Source organism: Balaenoptera borealis, assembly GCF_965194805.1.
Source record: "Balaenoptera borealis genome assembly, chromosome: 14".
Lineage (NCBI taxonomy): Eukaryota > Metazoa > Chordata > Mammalia > Artiodactyla > Balaenopteridae > Balaenoptera > Balaenoptera borealis.
The window spans coordinates 83,710,076-83,735,441 of record NC_138875.1 but is presented as its reverse complement, the minus strand read 5'-3'; the positions used below and the strand labels follow the sequence as shown (position 1 = coordinate 83,735,441).

Sequence of the window (25,366 nt, the reverse complement as noted above, 5' to 3'; positions counted from 1 at the left end):
TTTTTAGTTTTCAGTGTACAAGTCTTTCACTTTCTTCGTTAAATTTATTACTAAATGTTTTCTTTTTGATGCTATTGTAAATGAAATTTTCGTAATTTTCTTTCAGATTGTTCATTGCTAGTGTTTAGAAATGCTACTAATATTTGTGTGTTGATTTTATATCCTGCTAACTTTGCTGAATTAGTTTTGTGTGTGTGTGTGTGTGTAATCCTTAGAGTTATCGCATTAAGATCATGTTGTCTGCAAGCAGAGATATTTTTACTTCTTTTCCATAAGTATCATTTTAAAAAATTTAATGCTTTGATCTGTCTAGAATTTATTTTGTTGTGAGGTATAGGCCACATGGTTTGAGGTTTGTAGTTTTTTTTTTTTTTTTTTTTTTAAGAGGGAAGGATTATTTATTTATTTATTTTTGGCTGTGTTGGGTCTTCGTTTCGTGCGAGGGCTTTCTGTAGTTGTGGCAAGCGGGGGCCACTCTTCATCGCGGTGCGCGGGCCTTTCACTATCGCGGCGTCACTTGTTGCAGGGCACAGGCTCCAGATGCGCAAGCTCAGTAATTGTGGCTCACGGGCCTAGTTGCTCCACGGCATGTGGGATCTTCCCAGACCAGGGCTCGAACCCGTGTCCCCTGCATTGGCAGGCAGATTATCAACCACTGCGCCACCAGGGAAGCCCTGAGGTTTGTAATTCTTAACCCATATTGTCCTTTCATTGGACATCTATTTTTCACTCTTAAACAGACTTTGTTTAACCCATCATGGGCCTATCCATAATATTCCCCACACAACCAATTTTAGTGATGATGAGGAAAGGTCTCCAGCTTAATATACCACTGAGATGAAGGAATCATTGGGCTCAGGGTGGGGACTCAGCCTCAGTTGGATGCGAGCTGGCGTTGCAGCCCGTTGACTGAGGATTCAGTTCTAAAAGAAAACAAACAGTGCTACAGAAGCAAAGTCCAAATTGATAGAAATACTCGGTTGAAGAGCACATCTACCGGTGAGGGCATGGTGGAGGGTTCTGAATTCTGGTTTTGCTCCCTGTGGACAGAATCTCTCCGGCCCCTTCAAGCACATTGGTCTCCTGCATAGGTTTGAGGTAAACGTCCCACAGAGGGCGGGCAAGCACACGGGGCCTCCGTCTAAAGGGCTGGTGCCCAGGGGAGTGGGAGGATCCCAGGATGACCTTACAGGTGTCCTCACTCCCCCAGCACTTCTCCCCTGTGAATAAGCAGACAGCGTACAAGAACCTGCAGAGAGAGGTGTTCTCAGCAGTAGAGTAGACATGAGAAGCAAGCTATTTTCATATATTGTGTGATCCTATCTTTATAAAACAACATAGACAGGACCTACTGATGTGAGAATATATACATATAAGAGGCGGCCATGGGGTAAGAGTCTAAGCAATTTCACTTGGAATGTGTGGATGCTTTTCAAGCATATATGAAACTTCTGTAAGTGGTAGATGAAACCATTCTGCATTTGAAGAGAGCTTTCCAGCAAGGACAGTTGCTGCTCTGTTGCTGAGTGCCTGGGGCTTGGGGAGGGCCCTCGGCTCCACGCTTCCTCCACCTCACCTTGTGTCCTCTTCCCTGCAGACTGCAATAAGGTCACTGACCAGTGCCTGTCCTTCTTCAAACGGTGTGGGAATATCTGTCATATTGACCTGAGGTACTGCAAGCAAGTTACCAAGGAAGGCTGTGAGCAGTTCATAGCTGAAATGTCTGTTAGTGTCCAGTTCGGGCAAGTGGAAGAAAAACTCCTGCAAAAACTGAGTTAGTCCAAGGACAAGTATGTAAATATGGGGTGGGTGAGGGGAGGGGACGCTTCAGGGGAGGGTAAAAGACTTTACAAAAACTAGGGCTTTTATTTTCAATTTGGAACTTGGAACAACAGACCACAGAACGATTCCATTTTGCAAGTCTCGCTGAGGGAGAAGCCAGTCCGCCACCATTTTGGGGATGAGTGAGTCAGGCGCTTTCCTTTGGTCTTTCTGAAACAAAACTGCACTGCTTTCTGGACCATTTCTAAGGCAGCCTTTACCAAGAAGACATTCCTGTCGGAGAGGAGGATGGACTTGGGAGAAATTCTCTTACTGGAAGCATGAGCTTAGGAATTTTTTTTTTGGTGGTGGTGTTTTTTGTTTTGGACACCTTATTCCTGGCAACTTTGGGGGTTTTGGTGTCAACATAAAATGGACCACACACCACAGCTGCCGTCTTGACATGTTTGTTTGTTTGGTTTTGTTACATCTTACATTATGCAGAACTATTTTTGTACAAATTGTTTAAAAGTTATTTATGCAAGGTTTGAATGCATACCAGTGTTTTTATTGTTTTGAGATTGCCAACTTTCCTGGTTTCCTTAAGGTAGGAGAGAACTTAACCTGTACTTCATATGAATCCATTTACACACGTGCCCAGATCTGGCAAAACAGGCTAAGACCTTCCAGTTAAAAGCATGTCTAACTGGAAGTTGAGAGCCTGCTTTGTATGTCAAGAAGTTACATAAGCATGTTGTGGATATGTGTAAATTTTAGTCACAGTGAGACACTTTGCTAAATTTCCTCTGTATAGAATTCACCTTTCTCTCAAAATTTTAAAATTCAGACTTCAGCCTTTGCACTCAGGAGGGTTTTGCTCCCGCATATGAGCTCTTGTACTCTACACAGATCTAATTTATACAGTGAGTCAAGAAGTTGAATAAATGATCCAACATAGCCTTTCTTTTCCTTTTTTCTCTCTGAAGTGTGAGTTGAGTTCTCGTTTAAGGTTTATAACATGGCTGTTTCCTAGTTGTAAAGTTATGCATTCATAAGTGCCATTGTTGTAAGGTGGTGTTTTCCTAGACCTTCCCTGACGCGGTTTTACCTTTGTTGAATTTGTATAAACAATTGTACAAAAAAAACCACTCTTGGACTTGGAGGGTTTCTGTTCTAGGGGTGCACTAGAAATTTGACTAGGAAGTCCAGAGGCAGTAGTCTCGACGCCAGTGTATACTGTTTTGAAGGCAAACAAGGTATAATTTCTTATTCATCTGAGAAATGCGGCAGCCCCTTGGTACGTGTTTTTTCCATTTTCAGAAAGAGATCTTGCTGTTTGTAGCTAATAAAGATAACAGGAAAGAACTATGCTACACCAATGTCCATGTGTAAGAATTAGGTACGAACTGCCTTAAGGGGCAGGGTGGCTTACCTGTTTGGGTGCTGCTGACCACACCTGTATAAAATAACTTCCACAGCCACTTGGCATTTCCACTGCCAAAGGGGGACAGGGGTTCATCTCCTCAGCCGCCACTGGACGCAACTCAAGGAGGCCACATCCTGCACTGGTAACCTGGGGCTGGGGTGCTGGAGGCACCTGGTTAGGTGGTAACTTCCCCAGGTGGCAGACATAGAAACCAGTGAGAAGTAGACTTTAGATCACAGGATTTTTATACTGGAACAACTGCTCTAGTCATCTGAAAATGAAGATAACCCAGCTTCCTTCCTCAGTCATCAACAGCAACATCAGACTTGGGACGCATGGGACTAGCCTTTCCTGCTATGGTAGTTTCATACTGCCCCTGCCCCCCATCCTTTTTTTTTTTTTTTTGCCACGGTGAAATGGTTTTACATCCCATCTAGTTTGTGCCGCCGCCTATTAATTTAAATCCAGAGATACTTTCTGACTCAAATTGGAGACATCTGAAGCTGTTGCACCCCAGAATTTAACTCAGGAGATGCATTTAAAAGAGGTTAAGATTAGTTTAACACCCTGTGGTTTATTTACAAAAATGTGGCTTACCTTTGCAAGCCTGATCGTTCATCGTGGAGCGCCCACACAAGAGGTCAAGTTGCAGTTTTCCTGGCAGCCTGAGTGCTGTGAGCCTCCGAGTTAAGAGCTACCCTGATGTCCAATAAAGGCATCTTCTCCCTTGGGAACCGTTGAAGGAGGACAGTGGTTTTCAAGTGGAATCTCGGCATTAGAGGGCCCTCTTTCCCCCATAATGTTTCCAGGGGCACACAGGTCGGCCAAGAGAGGAGGTGAAGGAAGGGCTGCCAGGGCTGAGCAGCCGGAGTTACCGTAAGGATACACCACGGTGTGTCAAACAGACGGATTCCTTCGAAAATGAGCTTTAGATGAGGCCAGGGCAAGCTAGATGCCTGCAAACAGCTGCTCTGAGCCCACACACTGTATCTGATGAAGCAATGGAAGGACCATAAACCAGAAGGACCACTTCCTGTGTGAGATCACAGCTTCTTAACCCAGGAAGAGGGGAGGCCGTAACCCTTCTTCCTCTAGGCACCCTGGCCTTTACAAAGGCAGGCACCACGGCCCATCCAAAACATGGAATGACATTCTTCCATCCTGTGAGGACAAGGACAAAGAGACGTCATTGCATTCCATTGTGAACGTCCAGAATTTCATCCATATGATAGATGACCCATTCAGAAAATTAAAAGAGGCATGGCATGCAGCTAGAAAATGCAGATTCCAGGTAGGAATGTTTGCCCTCTGCCAGATAAGTTAGTCCCTTGCAATTCAGTTATTCTAAGTGTTGAGCCTATTAGGCTAAAAATTTGTTGGCTTTTCACTGAGCCATGGTTATTTCAAAATGCTACCTAAGAAGATCCACCATTAAGAGTTTTTGTTCATTGCTGAAACAAGCACCTGAAACTATAGATAAGTCCTAAAAGAAACAGTAAACAAGCTGTTCTAAGCTAAGACTATGAGCAAATAAATCTCAATTTTCTAATTTAAGATACACCAACACCTGCTGCTCAGCTTCTATTTCGGTGTGTTTACCATCACCCACTGGCCTGGATTTGAAGACTTCTCTCCACCAATTTAGGGATTTGTGGGGAACGTTGAACTTCTGGAGTTCACTGTCTCAGGAGAAGTACAGACTAAGTGCTCCTAAAGCTTCAGCAGGGGCTGAGCTTTTACTGTCCATGTGAACTGTAGCCAGTACCCACCCTGGGCTCTTCAGGCAAGCAGAGGAGAAAGGTATTTGAGAATATCCACAAGGCTTTGATTTACATGCTCTGACACTCAAAACCAGAAAATGTAGAAAGGCAACTCTTTTTTCACAGCTAGCCAAACTTTCTGCCTTAAGCACAGCGGGGCAAGACTGTTTACCTCCTTTGCTGTAATTTTCAGGTCTTGTTGATTGACTTCTGGACCCTGAGCACCTGAAGGCATGTGTTACCAACTGCAGAGTCAGAAGATAAAAAACCTACAGGACTCAGCCAAGAAGTTACGTAGTTTCCTAAAAACATACCTGCCCACAAGGCGTGGGAATGAATCCACAGTTGGTCTCAACTAAACCAAAAAACCACCCTGATTAGAGCTGGACCTAAAAGAAAAGAGATTTCAGATCATTAATGTCCCAAGAACCTTTTAGCATAAGCTAATGTCTCAGGTTTCTCAGTTGTGGTATTAGAAGAGTTAAGAAAAAAACACTGTCAACAGAGCTAGGTTCAAATTCTGATGTGGTGACTTTTTTTGTTTTTTGGCTGCACCACACGGCTTATGGGATCTTAGTTCCCTGACCAGGGATTGAACCAGTGCCCTCAGCAGTGAGAGCGTAGAGTCCTAACCACTGGACCGCCAGGGAATTCCCTATGGTGACTTTTTAACTGTGAGATTTTCAACAAGTTCTTTAACTTCTCAGATATCGAGTTCCCCATCTGTGACGTGAGGCAATATCTATTTCAGAATGCTGGAGGTAACCATAAAGCATCTGGCACAATACCTGGTCACAGTATGTGGCAAACATGTAGTTAAATTTACTGGTAAATTAGCAGCCAAGGTAGACAGGTACAACATCTTTGAAGGTGCTCCTTTCTCTCATGAAGAATGTGCTAGACCAGGCCTGGACACCCATTCATGCTGTACCGAAGTAAATTAGGAACTGACCAGGACAAATGTAAACAAAAGCATTTTTTAAAACCTAATTTTATTCCTAAAGTTCAAACTAGCTAGTGGGTAGCACTGAAAATACACTTTCACTATATAAAAGTGTAAACTGATTACACGTTAATAAAGAATTTAACACACACACTTCTCTAATGAAGGAAGCTAGATGCAGCCCTTGCTATAAAAAGCTGTACCTGAACAAAAATGGACATGTTTAGTCTCAGGCCCTGGCAGTTGACTATAGAATGTCAGTTGTTCCCAATTACGTTTAAACGCAGAAATAGCAACAATGTGGAAAATTACATTCATCAAATAGTAGCATTTAAAATATACATGACTAATAAAATGAACATTCAGAGGTGCCCCTGTTCGGCGTGTACCATATCGGCCATTTGCAGACAGTGACCTCATCCAAAGAGAGCAGAAGTTTCAAACATCTGAGTAGTTAAAGTTAAAAATAGGATGAAGGAGAAATAAGAGACCAGGATAAATGTCCTCCAAAGAGAACAGTAGCTGATGCCATAAGCAGTCTGACTTCAGCGATTAGTAATCAGAGATGTGTGAAGAAGCCCAGCAGAAACTGGGAAACTGAGCCAGTCCTCCAGCTGACAGGCATACGGCATGGACCAGTGTTGCTGCAACTTAGGATGAATCTTTCCCGTCCCCAGTTAGTTGTGAAAATAATTTTAAAAAATAGCTTCAAATTTTGAACAGGAAGTTTCCAGTCCCTTCTGTGCACTGAAACGTCTGGGATCGAGCTTGGGGGGTCCTCGGCTTCAGGACTTGAACACGTGCACAGCGCGCACCACGTACTGCCGGCAGATGGGACACTCGCTCATGCGCTTGCCGCACTTGGTGCAGGTGACCATGTGCCCGCACTCGAGCAGGACGCAGTCGATGATGGCGTCCATGCAGATCCGGCACAGGCTGTCGTCCTCCTCGTCCTGCAGCTGCAGCCGCTCGCCATCTGAAAGGGAACAGAGAGCTGGGGCTGCGGGCACAGCCTCTGAGTGACCCAGAGTGACCCCACTGTAAGAGAAATAGTCCCCGCTTCTCGGCACATCGATTCCTTCCACTAGGAATGGCAATAATTACACCTCGTAGGGTTTTGTGAAGAATAAATGAGAAATACTTATCTCAGGACCAGGGATGAAGTGCCTAACACATGTTAGCTATTTAATTCGTTTTCTTTTCCCGCCCCCGCCCCTATTTAATTCTATTTTACATCTGTATATAATACAAGGTTTTTGTGATAGCTTACTTCTATAAATAAAAATGAAGAAGCCCTAGGCTGTCCTACATATGGGCCTCAGAGTCAGAACACGATTCGAATTTCCAGCCCAACTGTGTGGCCTTGGGAAAGTCACAGGCTCCAGAGCCTCATCTTAGTAGGAAGAGGAGCTTTATTTCTACACCGACGGGAAAGTTATAGAGTCATACATCAAGTAGCCTGTAGTTGAGGGACGGCACCCCCTGAGCCTTGGAATCATCTCAAAATTCATCTGTGTTTCTGGCTACGATGGTACTGTTGGGAGTTTGTCTAACTCAAAAGGCATGGGACGTTCTGGTTCTGAATAAGAAAGGTTCAGAATGAGTTTAAAAAGTTCATTGCAGCCTGAGATTTGGCCATAGAGCTATGGACAGTGAGGCTTCCCTTTCTACAGGTCACAGAAGGCATTAATGGGAATCATGAAGAAGGTTAGAAAGAACCAAACAGGAATTCAAGCTTGAAAAGCCAATAGTTCCTGGATTTAAGGAAATAAACACTGTCGTGTCAAGAGAATCTTGTCATCTGGGGTCCTAGTTCCTGGCCCATACCATTACTGGAGAGTGGGGAGAAAGGATCCATGAATAAGATAACAGATGAGCCTCTGTAGGCTCCAATGATTAAGATGCCTGTATCTGCTACTGTTGCATCATCTTTGAAGTAGGTGTGGGACTTCCTTGGTGGCACAGTGGTTAAGAATCTGCCTGCCAATGCAGGGGACACGGGTTTGAGCCCTGGTCCAGGAGGATCCCACATGCCTCGGAGCAACTAAGCCCGTGTGCCACAACTACTGAGCCTGTGCTCTAGAGCCCGCGAGCCACAACTACTGAAGCCCACGTACCTAGAGCCCGTGCTCCGCAACGAGAGAAGCCACCACAGTGAGAAGCCCACGCACCGCAACGAAGAGTAGCCCCCGCTCTCCACAACTAGTGAAAGCCCGTGCACAGCAACAAAGACCCAACACAGCCAAAAATAAATATATTTTTTAAAAAAAGAAAGAAAAGAAATAGGTGTGCCAAAATACTATCTGCATATTCTGGGCATAAACCTGTTTATCAACAAATGCTGTATTATAACCAGGTTTTAAAGAAAAAAACTCAAGATGATACACGTTAATGATGGGAGGACTGTTTTCTAGATAAGAACATAATATTTGTCAGTCTGAACACCACTGAATTCTTTTTTTTTTTTAAACAACAGCTCCTGTTTTTTAATTTTTATTTATGTATTTATTTATGGCTGTGTTGGGTCTTCGTTTCTGTGCGAGGGCTTTCTCCAGTTGCGGCAAGCGGGGGCCACTCTTCATCACGGTGCGCGGGCCTCTCACTATCGCGGCCTCTCTTGTTGCGGAGCACAGGCTCCAGACGCGCAGGCTCAGTAATTGTGGCTCACGGGCCTAGTTGCTCCGCGGCATGTGGGATCCTCCCAGACCAGGGCTCGAACCCGTGTCCCTTGCATTGGCAGGCAGATTCTCAACGACTGCGCCACCAGGGAAGCCCTGAATTCTTTTTTCTTGCCTATAAATGCTCTGTGGCTTGGCCCTGTTACCAGCTGAGGATTTCTGCTCCATGCTCCATCAATAAATAGTTCAGAAGTTCTTAACCTTAGCTTTTTGTGACTTAACAAAGAAACCTACTGATACTTGATGTTAAGAACTACTTAACATCTTGGCTCTAGGGAATTTTTTCCCCCCACTGTTTGATTATCTCAATGGTAGCTTTTAAATCCTCAGTACTGGCCTGCCAGACAGGTTAGTGAGAAAACAAGCCTTTTTTAGACACAAGGAGTTTCATTAGAGTTCTAACAAATTATGACCAGAAAAACCAGACTGAACAAAAGATTATCTAACTCTTTGGCAATGGTGATCTCAAAGCCAACATCACATAATGAACTTACTGCTTAACAGATCTATAAGCAGGTTTATATAACTAATGCACACTCAATAAAAGGATACATAGGTTTCTCAAAAATAAAGTGGACTTAACTGACAGAAACAGGCCAGTTTTGAAAGGCCTAAAGAAAGCTACTACAGGGAAACAAAGGAAAAATAAACCTACATGACTTTTGATTTTCTTCATTCTCTTTGTATAACCGGTTTACTTTCTCTACTAGCTCCCATTTTTCACAACAGCCAGAATAGTTGACAAAATTCCGAGCCAGGATTTCCTTGAGCTGGCGCACACTCATCCCTTCCACGTCTTCAAGGCTTGACAGGTCAGACAGAGAAGCTCTCACTCTCTTCTTAGCGAGGCCAGATGTCTGAAATCACAGAGTGTGTCCATTACCTCTGTTCCTGCAAATCCAGCAAGGAAAATAGCATGCTGCCTTCACCCTACAGTCATCACTGGCCCTGGATATTCTCCCCAGACTTCTCACCGGTTCTTGAAGTGTTTTATATATTGTGCTGCATTCAAACCAGAAGAAACATCCTGTGCTAATCAATCTAGCGACAGTCCACATGGGCATCTTCCCTGCCTACCAAGGTGACGTGTCAGGGAAACCAAATGTTATAGGCAGTCTCACCCGCTCCTCCAAGTTTTCTTCATCCTCATCATCGTCATCATCTTCATCATCATCTTCTTCATCATCTTCTGTGTTTGCTGAAGCTATTTCACTTCGCACCTGCACACATAATGCGTATTAGGTCAGGAATCATTTTCCTAATGGCACCAACCCATATTTATCACTGGAGAAAACCCTTCCAATAGATCCTCCCCAAGAATGACCCTAATGCCTGGCATACTCCACACCTTCCTAGGATCCTGAGTGCTGCTGCCCCTCCCAAGGAGTTGGGCACCACATGATTCCATAAACAATTTACCTTCCCTAGTTATCTCAAAAGTCAAATTCCTATGTGTGTGTGAATTTGTAAAATCTAACCATAGTATTAACTCCCCAGAAGTTAAGAAGGTCCCATCACAGAATGTCAAAGCCAAAAGTGTATGGAATTGCACTGTGTCCTTAGCAAAGGACCTGCAGCTGGCTGGTTTAACTGGAGCCTCTAAGATGCAGGTAGAAACTAAAGCTCTAAGATCAGCCCTAGTGTCAAGGGTATCGATTTCAAAGATCTCAATCCTACTACCTCATGCTTAGACATTCTAATTCCAAACGATGCTTTCTAGACTAATTCACTGATGGTTGATGCTATTTCTAGTTTTCAGAAATTCCTCAACCATCAGATACTCTTTTCTTTAAGGAGAACAGAAAGCCTAGGACAATGCCCGATTTCAAGTATTCCACCCCACTAGTTCACAAACACCATATTGTATCATCCAAAGACCCACATCTCCCAAGTGGTGTCATATACCCAAAAGTGACACAAAAGTCAGATGTGTCTTATCTTTGCATCATAATTATGCCAGCTGCCATTTGGGAAAATAATAAAACTTCTAGCTTGGGCTTATCTAATTGATGACTATTTAGAAAGCAACTAGACCACATTTCCCTCTGCTTCTAACCTCTTTCCTCAGAGGAGAAAATTAAATGTGGAAATAAATGTTCAAAACAATTCTTTCAGCATTTTAGAATCATTCATATATACAAATTGAGTATTAATTACAAGACTTGGCATGTTATTCAATTAGTATGCCCAAGGACCTCACTGGGACAACATTCTGCACTGGCGTTTCTTTGCAATGAGTAAATAACCATATCCTGTCACTAATTCAGATGGCTGTTTCCCAATATCTAAATTAGAACAATTTTACGGTAGCAAGGCAACTGGGCATTAGGTTAACTTATAGTTTCCATGGTCACTGACACACAAATAGTCCTGCAAACGTTTATATGCTACATTTGACAGTCATTATTTCGACAGCTAGTATTTAACTATGTAAGATAGGGAAACTGAGGTAACTAAGGTCAAGAGACTGATGAGCTCTTTCTGGGCCCTTCAGGCGGCATCTGAGCTTGGAGCCTCACATCAGGAGAGCCTGCAAGTGCAGAGCTCAGCAGCACGTGGAACCCCGGCTCAGCAAGGAGTCTTCAGCCCTAAAGCCCCTCCATACTGGCCGAAAGCAGACAACATGCCAGGCCCTCAGGGTAATTACACCCTCGTACCTGTGCCAGTACTCCAGATCCTAAGGTCCGGTCTCCACCCATAAGCTCTCCCTGAAAGGAAGACACGGTAGCAGATGGGGCTGTATAGTTGGAAAAAAATGAATGTGTAAAAAAGCTAGAAGTCTGGGACCTTGAGGAATTCAGACTGCTCGTGTCCAGGTTGTCCTCAGAGCCCAGCCCACGGTGACACAGTACCAGATCTACCAAGTCTTCTTTCTCTCGACAGGTATCGATCGGTATGTTTCTAAGAATGAGATACTGCCGTAGATCCTTCACTTTCAGTCGCATTAACTGAGGGCGCTGAAAGGCTGTCTCTTGTAATAAGTGACAAGTGGAACATCTACGGAGATTTTCTTGTAAGATCGAACAAACGGAGCAAAAATCTTTCTTGCAGTCACAACACACATGCTGAAGAAACAGATAGGAAAGAAGCATTTAATGAGAGCCAGATATAAGCCATTCTGAAGGCACTAGTTTTCCTTTTGCCTTCTATTAAAATTAAATTTTAGTTCTTATGAAGTCCCCCATGGCACCAGACCCATGGGCATTTTCGTGTTCTAAAAGCGGTGAAAATCAAAACAGTCACTGCTGAGGCAGTTTGGATTCACAGAAGTTCAAATACAGACCTTTAAGAAAAACATACTCTAGTGTTAATGAATTAAAACCTTTCCACCCCTTTGGGCAAACGTAATCAGCAAAACAGAGCTGACTTGAACCACACAGAGCAGAAAGCACAACCACAAACTCTCTTCCTGCCCTTTGCCTATGTGAAAATTTCCCCATTTAAAGAGAAGGGGGACTGCGGGCTTCCCTGGTGGCGCAGTGGTTAAGAATCCGCCTGCCAGTGCAGGGGACACGGGCATTGTTCCCACAAGCTAACACCTTGTTTGTTAAGTATTTCAAAGGACTGAATTGACAAGCCTGGGAGATGGCCCAGCAATATGATGGTTCTCAGAAAGAACAACTTTCTGTCCTAAAGAAAATAACGGTTTTAGCCGTTATTTTGCATGTTGAATCTTTAAACAGTAGCTAATGTTAATATACTCATTTCTTCACTTGAGTTAATGTGGGTGGGGATACATTTTTTGAAACTTGAGATCAAAGTTATAGTAAATCTTCTCTGAACAAAACTGCAGACTAATTAAATCTCTTGCTTCAGAACATAAGAATCAAAGTGTACGAACAGGTCAGAGTCCAGGAGAAAGGATGGCTGAGCAACATGAGAAGTGACAATGTCTAGTCAGAAAACCTGAGCAGTGATACAGTCTCTGCAACTCAGTACTTTTCTAAATGGGAAATGGTTATTAGGACTAACTTTCTGATATTTGTATAAGAAGAAATGAATATTCATTAGTACTCAAAATAACATACAATCAAGAATTCTGATACATGTGTTTTTTTGTATGTAACATTTCATCCAACTCACCTTCTTTCTAAAGACTGAAAATGAAAGTCCACAGGCTTTGCAAACTATATTAGGCCCTTCTGTAGGTGCTGGTGGGTAAGTGGAAAAATCAGAGTTCGGTGTAAATCTGAATGGACCAGTGCCTCCTGCAAATCCTGACTGCTGGCCCCTGACAGCTCCAGTCCCCATGACTTCATTCAGCAGCCCACAGCACGAAGCCCACATAGACGTGGCACCCGCCTGAAAAGGAACAAAAATAGGCACCAGTTTAAAGCTGATTGGAACCTGGGCTCTCTGGGATTCTCGGGGAATGCCATTCTGGAGAGGCACGTTAGCCCTAAATAATTTCGAGATTATTCTTTTAAGCATCAAAATTTTAAGCTATTTGGAAGTGGATAATTTTCTGGTATTTACAAAGAATATTTGGCTTTGGTGATACTCATGATATATTGTTAACAAAAGGAGAAGATACAATATGAACCCAATTTCGTAAAAAAACAACAAAAAACACACATACGCTTAGAGATACACGTGCATGCACACAGAAGAAAAATGACTAGATAGAAGTAAGTGTTGTGCAATATTTGGGATATGCTTACACCAAAAAAAGCTGTTCATTGTTTATCTGAAATTCAAATTTAACTGAGTGTCTTGTATTCTATCTGGCAACCTTAGACTGTTGACTACAGCACCGTTCTATAGGCTGAGGCAGATTTTCCTAGCTATCATTTAGCAGAAAGAATATAAATTCAAATTACTTAATTTCATTAAACTTCTGTCCTCTCATTTGTATCTGGGCATAATAAACTATGGCATGTGAAAACTTTTTTGATTTTTTAAAAATGACTGGGAAAACATCAAAATGCCAACTGAAGTGCTCTCTAGGTTTTCATGTATATCTCGTATAATTTGTTTTCTGGAGTTTTCCCCTGCTTTCCAAATCTTTATAAGGAATATATTAATTTAGCATTAAGGAAAATATTTTAAAAAAGCAAACTGAGAATACCGAACACAATTTTTGATGACCTGATAATCATAATGACATTTTGAGGTGTAAGGGCTATTTGCCACTCCACTAAGTGGCTTGAAACTAATATGCTGCCTTTTATGTTTTTTTCTCTCATCTCTTCCCTTTCTGTGAATCACCACTGCTATCACTATATCTACCTCTAGCAACCTGTCTCTCCTTTTTTACTGCATTCATAAACCTGATAACCAAGCTTGTTAGAAGCGTATATAAAAATACATTTTCAGTGAGGGGTCAAGGCATTTTCCCATGCTTAAAATATAAAGCTACACTGTTTGGAACCAATGAGCTTTTGCCCCTTGTCCTAATTCTTAAGCATATTCTAGACTCTAGATAATGTGATAAGTAATGGAAGTCCAGGTAGGTGAGGTCCTATTAGTTAAAAGGGCATAACAAAGGCACTGTTCCATTTATTTTATTATCTAATTCTGTCAAACATTTACTGCTTGTCCAATGAGCTCTTAAAAAAAATTTTTTTTTTAAACAACCTTAAAAGGCTATTTGGAGGGACTTCCCTGGCGGTCCAGTGGTTGAGACTTTGCCTTCCAGTGCGGGGGGTGCGGGTTCGATTCCTGGCTGGGGAGCTGGGATCTCACATGCCTTTTGGCCAAGGGACCAAGGCATGAAGCAGGAGCAATGTTGTAGCAAATTCAGTAAAGACTTTGGAGATGGTCCACATCAAAAAATAATAATAATGGGACTTCCCTGGTGGCGCAGTGGCTAAGAATCCTCCTGTCAATGCAGGGGACACGGGTTCGAGCCGTGGTTCAGGAAGATCCCACATTCCGCGGAGCAACTAAGCCCATGTGCCACAACTACTGAGCCTGCGCTCTAGGGCCCGCAAGCCACAGCTACTGAGCCTGCGCTCTAGGGCCCGCAAGCCACAGCTACTGAGCCTGCGAGCCACAACTACTGAAGCCCGCGTGCCTAGAGCCCATGCTCCACAACAAGAGAAGCCACCGCAATGAGAAGCCTGCGCCCCACCACGAAGAGTAGCCCCCGCTCGCCACAACTAGTGAAAGCCCGCGTGCAGCAACGAAGACCCAACGCAGCCAAAAATAAATTAATTTATTAAAAAAAAAAATACATAAAGCTCAAGTTCTTTAAAAAAGAAAAAAAAAGGCTATTTGGAGGGACTTCCCTGACAGTCCAACGGTTAAAACTCCATGCTTCCACTGCAGGGGGTGCAGGTTTGATCCCCGGTCGGGGAACTAAGATCCCACAGGCCGCCTGGTGCGGCCAAAAAAAAAAAAAGTCTATTTGGAATGGTATAGAAGGATCAGGCCATTCTTGCTACTACCCAGAAGTAATATGCTATATTAAATGTAGGGAAAGGAGAAGGTAAAGTAATATGAAACCACAATATAGGTTCAAACATTCTTAAGCATCAGAGTCACTGACTTAAGTATTACATGGCTTCAAACCCTGTAATTCTCAAGAAATAGTGATGTCTTTAAAAGTCAGGTTAAGTTATTATTAATAGTTTATACCTTTAAATAAATATATACCTCAGGGTCTAAGCCATGGTTTGTTTAAACATAAAGGCATAAAAATCCAGATTTAGGGGCTTCCCTGGTGGCGCAGTGGTTAAGAATCCGCCTGCCAATGCAGGGGACACGAATTCAAGCCCTGGTCCGGGAAAGTCCCACATGCTATGGAGCAACTAAGCCCGTGCGCCACAACTACTGAGCCTGTGCTCTAGAGCCCGCGAGCCACAACTACTGAAGCCCAGGTGCCTAGAGTCCGGCTCCGCAACAAGAGAAGCCACCGCAATGAGAAGCCTGCGCACCACAATGAAAAGTAGCCCCCGCTCACCGCAACCAGAGAAAGCCCGCGCGCAGCAATGAAGACCCAACGCAGCCAAAAACAAAATAAATAAAATAAATTTATTTTTTAAAATCCAGATTTACTAATAGTTCATTTAAAGTGAGTGTTCTGTTAGCAAAGGATTCATCCGCAGTGCCATTTTTTAAAAAAATTAATCATCCGCAGTGCTTTAAACAGTGAGTTCTTAAAACAACTGAGAAAGTTTTTAAAAATTCAATTTGAGCATAATATTTTTTTGGGAATACCTCAACTACAGAAAGTACCACCAGGAGAAACTTTTTTCATTCCAGGAGTTTAAAGAAGTATAGTTTTTGAGAAGCTTCAGCTTCCTGCTGACCTAGCTACTGAACAATTAAATTGCTTTTAGCTTTTATCCTCCTTTTGATGCCTGGGTGATGTTGTCTCCTCAACTTCAGTGAAAGTTCCTTGTGGACCGAACTTCTTTCCTCCACAGCATCTAGTTCCATAATTATGACTAATAAATAAAATAACTGTGTAAAAGGTTTCTTTATGTTACCTCTTTAAAGGCAACATAATTAAATTTTTTGTTCGTTTTTGAACTTAAATTTTAAGTTCAAATTGTGTCTTGTAGATAAAGAGTAATAAAGGTAAAAAATATTCTAACCTAGCAGGCCAAAAATCTCAAATGATACTCCCTTTCAAAAGCAGCACTGTTACACATTTTGTTCTTTCTCTCAGAAATCAGTTTTACAATGAGAGTTAAGGAAGGATACAAATTTTCAAACCATGTTAATGAGTATGATCATTAAAATTCTAGGCTGAAAATATACACAGCTCTGGTGAAGGGAATAGAAGGATTTGTTTTGGGAAAACAAGTGAATCTCTTTGTAGACATCAATATTGGAGGGTAACTATTTCATCCAATTCCTCATGTTTCTATAAAGGGGAGGGAATTTCCTCTTCATTCCCCAGTAGGGAAAATAATGAAAAGAATGCTTCCATCTTCTTTCAGCCATTTCATTATAAAATAAAAATTTAAAAACAAAGCCCAAGTCAACTCCCAAAGTGTTGTCCCAGGCAAAAACATGTTGTATAACCTAATATTTGGTACAAATCAGCCAGAGACCATAACAGAGGGAAAAAAGAAACACTGAAAAATCTGTTTCAGCCTCATTAGTCCTGTAAATTTAATTTTGGACAAAATCTCCCAATAAGAGAATAATCTCCCAATAAGAGAATATTCCTAGCATCATACTGAAGGGTAAATCCACCTGTGTATACTGTTACCCTCTGACAGTAGCATTTGCAACACTCCAGCCTTTCTTGAAAGAGTTCAGAAATTTCAAAGTGGAAGCCCCAGTCACCAGTTTTATTCGATGTACCTTTCTTTCCCATCCAGCATATTTTAAAAACTTAATTTCCATTCCCCTATTAAGACTGTGTTTTCTGGCACCCCAGTGCTGAAATGAAGGTGATCTCTTTAGTGATTCGACCTCCCCAACTTCGGAGCATGTATTTTTAGTCCTGCACCACAGCGGCTGCTGTCACTGCCTCTTGCTAAGGAGCTGCCTAGGCCTGTGAAACTGCCCTTAAGACAGTGGTTGGACTTCCCTGGTGGCGCAATGGTTAAGAATCCGCCTGCCAATGCAGGGGACACAGGTTCAAGCCCTGGTCCGGGAAGATCCCACATGCCACGGAGCAACTAAGCCTCTGCGCCACAACTACCGAGCCTGCGCTCTAGAGCCCGTGCGCCACAACTACTGAAGCCCGTGCGCCTAGAGCCCATGCTCCGCAACAAGAGAAGCCACGGCAATGAGAAGCCCACGCGCCGCAACAGAGTAGCCCCCGCTCGCCGCAACTAGAGAAAGCCCGCGCACAGCAACGAAGACCCAACGCAGCCAAAAATAAATAAATATATAAAATAAAAAGAAAAAAAGAATCTGCCTGCCAATGCAGGGGACATGGGTTCGAGCCCTGGTCCGGGAAGATCTCACATGCCGTGGAGCAACTAAGCCTGTGCGCCACAACTATGGCGCCTGTGCTCTAGAGCCCGCGAGCCACAACTACTGAAGCCCGTGCACCTAGAGCCCGTGCTCTGCAACAAGAGAAGCCACCACAGTGAGAAGCCTGCGCACCTCAATGAAGAGTAGCCCCTGCTCGCCACAACCAGAGAAAGCCCACGCGCAGCAACGGAGACCCAACGCAGCCGGAAAAAAAAAAAAAAAAAAGAAAGACAGTGGTTGGACTCACCAGGAGAGCCTTAAAAGATACTGGTGCCTGGGTCCCAGCCCCAAGATTCTGATTTAACAGGTCTGGGGTACAACCTGGGCCTCAGAATTTTTTATAATTCCCCATGTGATGTGAATGTACAGTCAAGGTTAAAAGGTTAACACCTGCTCGGTCTAGGGGATTTCTCCTTTCTGCCTACATCATTTCAGCTGGAGAATCACTCAGATTCCCTAATGGAAGGGGCTGTGGTTACTTCTGAAGCCTGTGCCTCTAGAGTTCTAGGACCTACATCTCCGCACGTGCTCCTCACTACCTGTGTACGTACCGCCCCTTCACACCCCCATCCCCAAGTAGTGGGATTTGCCTCTAGTGTTTCCTTTCCCACTCTGGTTTCCCCTAATCCTTTCAGAAAGGATTAGCTCAGAAAGCCTCAGCTGAGTTTTTAACAATTTAATCTGATTCTTAAATCAGTTCCTTTCCTTTTTTTAAAAAAACTTTTTTTTTTTTTTTTTAATGTTTTTGGCCGCACCACACGCGCATGTTTTAGTTCCCCAACCAGGGATCGAACCTTCCTGCAGTGGAAGCTCGGAGTCTTAACCACTAGACCGCCAGGGAAGTCCCCAATCAGTTCCTTTCTTTTACCACATATTAGCCTGCAAGTTAAGCTGAAATTTGGTGCCCTCCTTCATTTTATTTGCTCTTTGCTTTTTGGCTCAGATTTCTTACTTCCTAACTTATTCCTCTACATATTTGCTTGGGTGAACTCTCCAATACTGGGAGAAAGACAGTGATTTCTGGGTCTGTCAAAAAGCCATTTGGCAAACTATTTTTGTCCTTCTTCACCTCCAAGTTGAAGAATCCACCCAGAAGATGAATCTTCCAAACTTAGGGTCCATCTCCCTGCCTCCCGTTAGTATGTTTCATCTTCTTGCACTTTCCCTTAAAGTCCCAATTGCCTGAATTTCTTCTGCGTGTCCCTCAGGGCACAGGGATCCCTATCTAAGGACTATTACCTTGCCCTTCACCTAATAATGCTTGAAGTGTCCTATACTGACCTTTCTCCTCTCAAATCTATCCAAATTTCTGTTAATACTTGATATAACAGTCCCATTTTTCAAGTGACAGAATCTACAAAAGCAATTAGGGAACAATTTAAGAGAGCGTTTTCCCAACAGTTTATTGAATGTGTGCTCTTGGGAAAGGGGCGGGGAGGAGAACATGAATTTATTCTCTGAGCTCTTGACTCTCTGTCTTTGTTATATTTCCTTAGAGCCCAGTTACCGTACCTGGTAGGGTCATAACCAAAAAGCTTCCCCTTTTTGCACCCTCCCCTTAAAAGCTTTAGAGACCCAAGTTCATGTTCTCTCTACTTCCGTAGTCCCTATCCTCTAAGATCTTCCACCAGTTTAATCAGCCTGCATTCCGTTATTTTTTTATTCACACTCTGCTCACATTTTGATAGTAAGATTGAAGCATATTTTCCAAACTACTCCATTTCCTCCTAAATTTTCTGAGTGAATCCAATTCCTAGGCAGACAGTACACAAACCACAGCCCTTTGGTTTTTGGATTTGCAGTAAATTCACTGAGTTGTTGCTATGCCTCACTTTGAAAGAGGTGTATTACTTATATAAAGGTCTCCATCCATCTTTCAGTTGCTTGCTTTGTTAAAAAAAAAAAAAAAAAAAAAAATCTACTACCCTTCCACGAATAAAGCCAAAGTCTGGATCTCTGCTATGACCTGGGCTTACGTGACTAACAATTCTAAACCCTACTTGGGACCATGGTTGACAGCAGGACTCTACAGACTAAACCACATGAATCCAAGAGGTGAGAAGGATGTAAAGATGGCTACATTTCCTCTCTTGACCATGAATATAGTTCAAAAACAACATAGAGAATAACCAAATAAGGCAACCATCTACTTATGTCTGATACAAAACTCCTAGTTCAGAGAATTTAGCTGTGTTTGTAGTTGACTTTCTAGCCATCAATGACTACTGAAAATAAATGACTTTTTCTTGATAAACCTAATCCCTTTCCTACACACCCTCTCAGACTAAAACTGTTCCTGAGTAGATTAGCCATGGAACCATGGCCTGCCTGGCATCAATTAAGAACCAGATCTCATATTAAAAACTTATATGGCCCACAGTAAGAAATTAAATTCTAAAGCCTCCTGTTTGGACTGCCCCAGACACCTAGATCTCTTCATGTTATTCTGGTATCCAATGCCAGTTTTCATGTTTTTTTCAAAGACAGTGCACCAAGATTTTAGGGAGCCAATAACACTACCTTTTTTTCTCACTCCCATTTTAAAACTGAGTAAAGAAATAAGACAAACAGAAATCTAAATATTTGCTTTTTTACTGGTAACATCAATTGGAGAACATGCCTTTAGCTCTGCAGCCAACTGGTCTTGATAACATGCCACCCAGCCACCAGCACTGCTGACCAACAGCAGCTTACCATCTAGTTGACCAGAGTCCCTTCCCTACCCACAGGAAGATAGATCTGAGAAGGTCCCAGGAAAGTACTGAGGCAAGCATGTTCAGCTCCTTTGCTAAAATCACCAACATAAAAGTTCCTCTTCATTCTCTAGTAGCAGAAAGGCTGAACGTGTTACTTCTGTATTGTTCCTTCCTAAAGAATGAATTAGAAATTCCCTCCCCTCTGTAGGAGTATAGAGGAGGGGAGGGGGCTGTGACCCACAAATGTAAACACTTTGCAGGAGAGTGGGACTGACAGTTTCCAGTGCTGTGACACTTATTTCCACAATAGCAGACCACCAATTTTTTAAGCACTCTCTTGGGTTCCTCGGTCAGATTCACACAATAGAGGCCCATTCTGAATCATCATTTCAGTCAACAAAAGCAAGAGGGAATGCATTCTTTCTTTGCAAGAGCAGTAGCCCAGCCTTCTTTTTGGCAGAGTGCCAGTTTTCAAATGGCTCAAGGTTCAGCTGTCTTTGATTGTGCGTGTGTGTGTCTGTGTGAGATCTAATGTGCTTTTTAGAATATCTGGGGGTTGGGGCGGGGAGACTTCCAAAATGCTCAACTTACAGAATTAACAAAAAGTTTACTACAAACTTTGAATCCTATTCTAAACTACATCAGGATGTGATCCCTTTTAATGATTACACCAAATGTAATAGTAGCCAGGCAAACTAGAATGAAGACTAAGAAAAGCTATAGTGATTTCCATGAAGATTAAATGACAGCCAGAGAGAGAGAGAGAGAGAGAGAGAGAAGGGGGAGTAGGGAAGTTGATGGGTTTGAAAACAGCAAAAAACTAAATGATCATAGTCTAAATCATTTGCTTTTGATTAAACTAGGTAAACAGCAGTAATCATAATGCCAGCTCCTAAGAGTTGCTTGCCTCAACTCTAAATTAAATACGGTAATATTTTACACAGTTATTTTAAGGATAAACCTAGAAGTTTCAATTTCAAGAACATTAATTTTCTTGGATGCTGTAAGAAGCTACAAGGACCAGGCAGGGATTCAGTTCTTCCACCAGTGGAAGCTTCTTCAGAGAACTCAATCACCACAAGCTTTGTCTTTAAACTCTGAACAACCTTCAGTTTGCTAAAACTCAATGTCCTTGTGTTAAACAATATGAAAAGATGTTTCAAATCTCAGTACCAGTGATATAAGAGAGTAAGTTTTACAGTTTAAATTTCAATTAGGTTAAACTTCCCTACAGAAATTAAAGCAAACCAGAAGAAACGATTAAGATAATAAGCAAAAATCTTTACCCTATTTAGAGCCACTGGAGCAACAGTTCCTTAAAAAGGGAAAGGATTTCTTACTGAAACTGCTGCTTCAACTGAAATATAATACACCAGGAACTCTGCGATCTTAATGACTAAATATCAGGCTATATACCACAAAGGAGGAAATTCTACATCCTAAGTTCTTTCTCTCATACCATTTGGACATTAAGCAGGATGCAAAAACAAATGCTAATCTTAAAAATGTAATATTTTTAGGTAAGACATTTGGCCAAATTGATTGATTTTTACAAATAACGTGTTCTGGAGATCATAAATGTTATCTTCTTCATGTTTGGGTTTTGTTTTCTTTTCTTAAAACAAACAAACAAACAAAAAACAGTGTACTTGGGGCTTCCCTGGCAGCGCAGTGGTTAAGAATCCGCCTGCCAATGCAAGGGACACGGGTTCGATCCAAGGTCTGGGAAGATCCCACATGCCGCGGAGCAACTAAGCCCGTGCACCACAACTACTGAGCCCATGTGCCACAACTACTGAAGCCCGCGCGCCGCAACGAAGAAGAGCCCCTGCTCGCCGCAACTAGAGAAAGCCTGCGCACAGCAACAAAGACCCAATGCAGCCAAAAATAAATAAATAAAATTAAAAAACAAAACAGTATACTTGACCCTTAGCATCACTCCCCCATCTTTCAGAGAAAAGAGAAAAAAAAAAAAGGATAAGGAAATTATGTTAAACAGATTACTTTCTTCTTGATGCCTCGTTTTGAGCTTGGAAGAATGAACATGATTAGTACAATTAAGGGTGAGATCAATATAAATATGGGAAAACAGGAAGAAGATTAAATCAAATTAACATAAGACACTAATTTGGATTTTTTTTTAAATCCGTTATAGGAAGTTAATTAGATGCTACTCTAAGGTAAAACGGTTACTTGAATCTTTGAGACAAACCTATTTCAAAACAACAGTTTCTAAACAATAACAAAAAAAGACAAAAAAAATTAAAGAAAGAAAGTAAAGAAAATACCCATTCTACACATATACTAAAATCAGCTCCTGCTCCTGGGTTTGTGTGAAGATGTACTTATCTGATTGCTTGGCTTTTAAATTAATTTTAATTCCACTGAAATTTTAATTTTAATTTAATTTTAATACTTGCTTAGATGAACATTCACATGTTAGAATTCCATGACATCAGGAATCAATGCCCCTGCCCAGAAATCTATAGATACTGCAAAATTAGACAATTTCAATATGAAACAAAGTTAATAAATAGCCCCAATCCTAAATTTTGTGAATCCAGTTTTCACAAAAACTTAAATGAAAAGCAGTATCTTCATAATTGTCATCTTGTTCAGACTGATGTCTATTTAGGTCTGCATTTTGTTTCATAAAATATACCTTTTTATATTTTCAAATCCCATCCAACTTTGTTTCTAAAATTTCAACTCAGAAAGCAGTATCCTCCACCTAAATTCAAAAACACTTCTGAAAAAATTTCAACACTGTACTTGCCCCTAATTCTCTCTCTCCTTCTACACCTTGTTTCTTGATGGGTCACAAATTTAATATTTACTAATAAAGGTACTGACATTCTTTGAGGCATTATGTATAAAGATCCCTTATTTGTTTTTGGATCTTAACACAGAGCGGGATGATGGTTTTCAGGAAAGAAAGCTAGTTTTAGATATTTTAAGAGGTATTCTAAGTTGAAATATTTTATAGCTGAACTGGGAAGTTAAAAAGTAAGCTCTTTGAATATCCTCATACTTTAAACCCAGTTCAGAAGTTACCTATTCCAAAAATCTTCCTTGCTTCCTACAGCCAGAAAAAATCCTTTCCTGCTCCTGAGGGTTTTGTATTTTTTTGATACCTTACATCAAATTCTGCCTCATCATGTGGTTTCTTGAGAATGTCTCTTCTCTTTTGGTTGGCAAACTCCTAAAGGGTGGGATTGTATTTTGAATTACTTCTACGCATGATATATCCCTCTTAGCTAACACATAGGAAATGCTCAACAAAATATCTTCTTGGGGCTTTGTGAAGGTAGAGTTTTAAGCTAGCAGTTCACTCTGTTATTTTTCTTACCCACGCCAATCACACCTCTTCACTGAGATTAATGAAATCATCTATGTCTGAAAGAGTATCACCTTATGACTCATCCCACTTGGTTTGAATCAATACGTGAATTGATTGTTGTACCCAGAGCTCTTTAGAACTCTCAGCGATCAAGTTGAGAGAATCAGCTCCCAAAAGCAGGCCAGAACCTCCCCCCTCCCCCCTCTTCCTTAAACTTCTCACTCAATGATGCTCCCACGCTCTCACACCCACCTTGAAGACTCAAGCTGTCAAATTACTTGCTGCGTACCTAGCGGCGATGGAGACACAACGGGTTTGCTAAGAGCTCTAGGTCACGGCCCCAGTGTTAAGCCTGCAAACAGATCCTTCAGGGTGGGATCCCCGCCCCGAGACATTTCTAACCAGTTAGCCGGGCCCCAGCCTCACGACTCCCCGCACAACTCCTTTTCCCTTCGTCCTGCAGTTTCCGTCCTGCGACAGTCCCGTGGTGCTCCCGACATTTGGGTCAGTTCAAGGACTCGGGGCGGGAGAGGGCACGCTGTGGGCAAAGGCACGGAGGGTGAGGCGAGCACCAGGGGGTCTGCCTCCGGCCCCCGAGGACGCGGACAGGGCCCAGCGCGGAGAGGGGCCCACCAGGCGTGAGTGCGGGCGGGCCCGGCCTCTCCCCCGGCCTCGGGCTCGCTGACGGAGGCGCTGTGGGAGTTGGAAACGTCCGGGAGCCCACGACATCCGCCCTGCGGGTCAGGGCCCCAGAAGCCGGCGGGGGACCCCCCCCTCCGCGGAGCTCTCCGAGGTGCCGGCAGGGTAACCGCTGAGGCGAAAGGAAGGCACTTCGGGCGCACTGGCCGGATAGAAGAGGAGAGGAGAGACTGCCCGGCCCCACCGGCCCCTCACCTTCATGGCCGCGACCGCCGCGTCTGGGTCGGCTCTGCAGGAGAATTCAGCACCATAGCAGCTCCTAGCACAACCACCCTCCCTCCTTGTGGGCGGCGATACTGAGCCTCCCGAGGCGACCCAGCGTCCAGACGTAAGGGGCGTGGTCACGCCCGCCGCGCGCCCCCGGGAAGAGCGCCGAGCGGCGGCCGAGTCGGCCAATCCGGAGCCGACACTCGGGGGGCCGGTCACCAAAGCCAATGAAGTGGCGGGAATGGGGCGGGGCCTCCGTCGCAGCCTGGAAGGCCGAGAAAGAATCCGTTCCGCCCCAAGCAGAGATGGGCGGGTCTGGGCGTGGCGGGAGTTTCCGGGCTGTTTTCTCCGCTGGATCGCTGAGCTCGGAGTCAGCGTCCCCTTAGGAACCTGCAGCAGAAATTTGGGTTTAGGGCTGGGTGGTCAAGTTACCCTGGAGATGAAGGCGGGAAAGGGCGTGGTAAATTTGAAAACGCCGGTGGGTTGGAACTTTTTTGCTATAACGGTCAAAGCAGGGCCTCGGATTTCCTCCCCAGACATTCAAGCCTCTCACAGTCGGTAATGACTTCAGGTCTCCTCTCTGGAGAATCCAATAAGCAGTGACAGCTGCGCACGCAAGGACGCGGCTTTAAAAAACGTTTTATTGAAGACACTTGAAGAACCAACGGTTCTCAAATCCCAGCTGCTCTTTTAGAGCGACATACAAAATAACCAAATCCTAGCACGGTGAGAGAATTAGGGTGAGCCCTTGGAGTTGACTTCATTTGGACAGAGAAAATTAGTTTGTAAATTAAAGTATCGATTTCTTCAGCCTGACTTGATGACACTCCGTTGGTTTTCCGATACTTCTTCCTCTCCTAACTCAACCAGTACTTAAATAAATATTTAAGTAGAGAAAGAGTTATGAAGATGTCAATTCACGTCTCATGAGGACCTGACTGTTGTATTCCTTTTGAATAGATTTGCTTATATGTAC

The 25,366-nt window shown here is 43.0% G+C and overlaps 2 protein-coding genes across 17 annotated transcripts in view; one reads left to right on the top strand and one right to left on the bottom strand.

Moving 5' to 3' along the window:
- The window catches only part of KDM2B (lysine demethylase 2B), a 123,944-nt gene extending 121,035 nt beyond the window's left edge, over positions 1-2,909 (top strand). For all 14 annotated transcript variants that reach the window (XM_082355831.1, XM_082355835.1, XM_082355825.1 and 11 more), the window contains one exon: positions 1,598-2,909. In XM_082355831.1, coding sequence (XP_082211957.1) covers positions 1,598-1,779 — 182 coding nt within the window. In that variant the 3' untranslated portion in view covers positions 1,780-2,909. The remainder of the gene's footprint in view (positions 1-1,597) is intronic.
- Positions 2,910-5,920: 3,011 nt separating this feature from the next.
- RNF34 (ring finger protein 34) lies at positions 5,921-24,523 on the bottom strand. 3 transcript variants are annotated; one of them, XM_082355991.1, is made up of 6 exons: positions 24,379-24,523; positions 12,652-12,870; positions 11,226-11,633; positions 9,690-9,788; positions 9,224-9,425; positions 5,921-6,866 (listed from the first exon to the last, which is right to left on the bottom strand). In XM_082355991.1, exons 1-6 carry the CDS (start codon positions 24,382-24,384, stop codon positions 6,676-6,678), a joined length of 1,125 nt encoding a protein of 374 aa, XP_082212117.1. In that variant the 5' UTR covers positions 24,385-24,523; the 3' UTR covers positions 5,921-6,675. The 3 variants fall into 3 exon arrangements, with proteins under 3 accessions (XP_082212117.1, XP_082212119.1, XP_082212118.1); XM_082355993.1 differs by having other exon boundaries at positions 11,226-11,276; XM_082355992.1 differs by lacking the exon at positions 9,224-9,425.
- Positions 24,524-25,366: the final 843 nt, after the last annotated feature.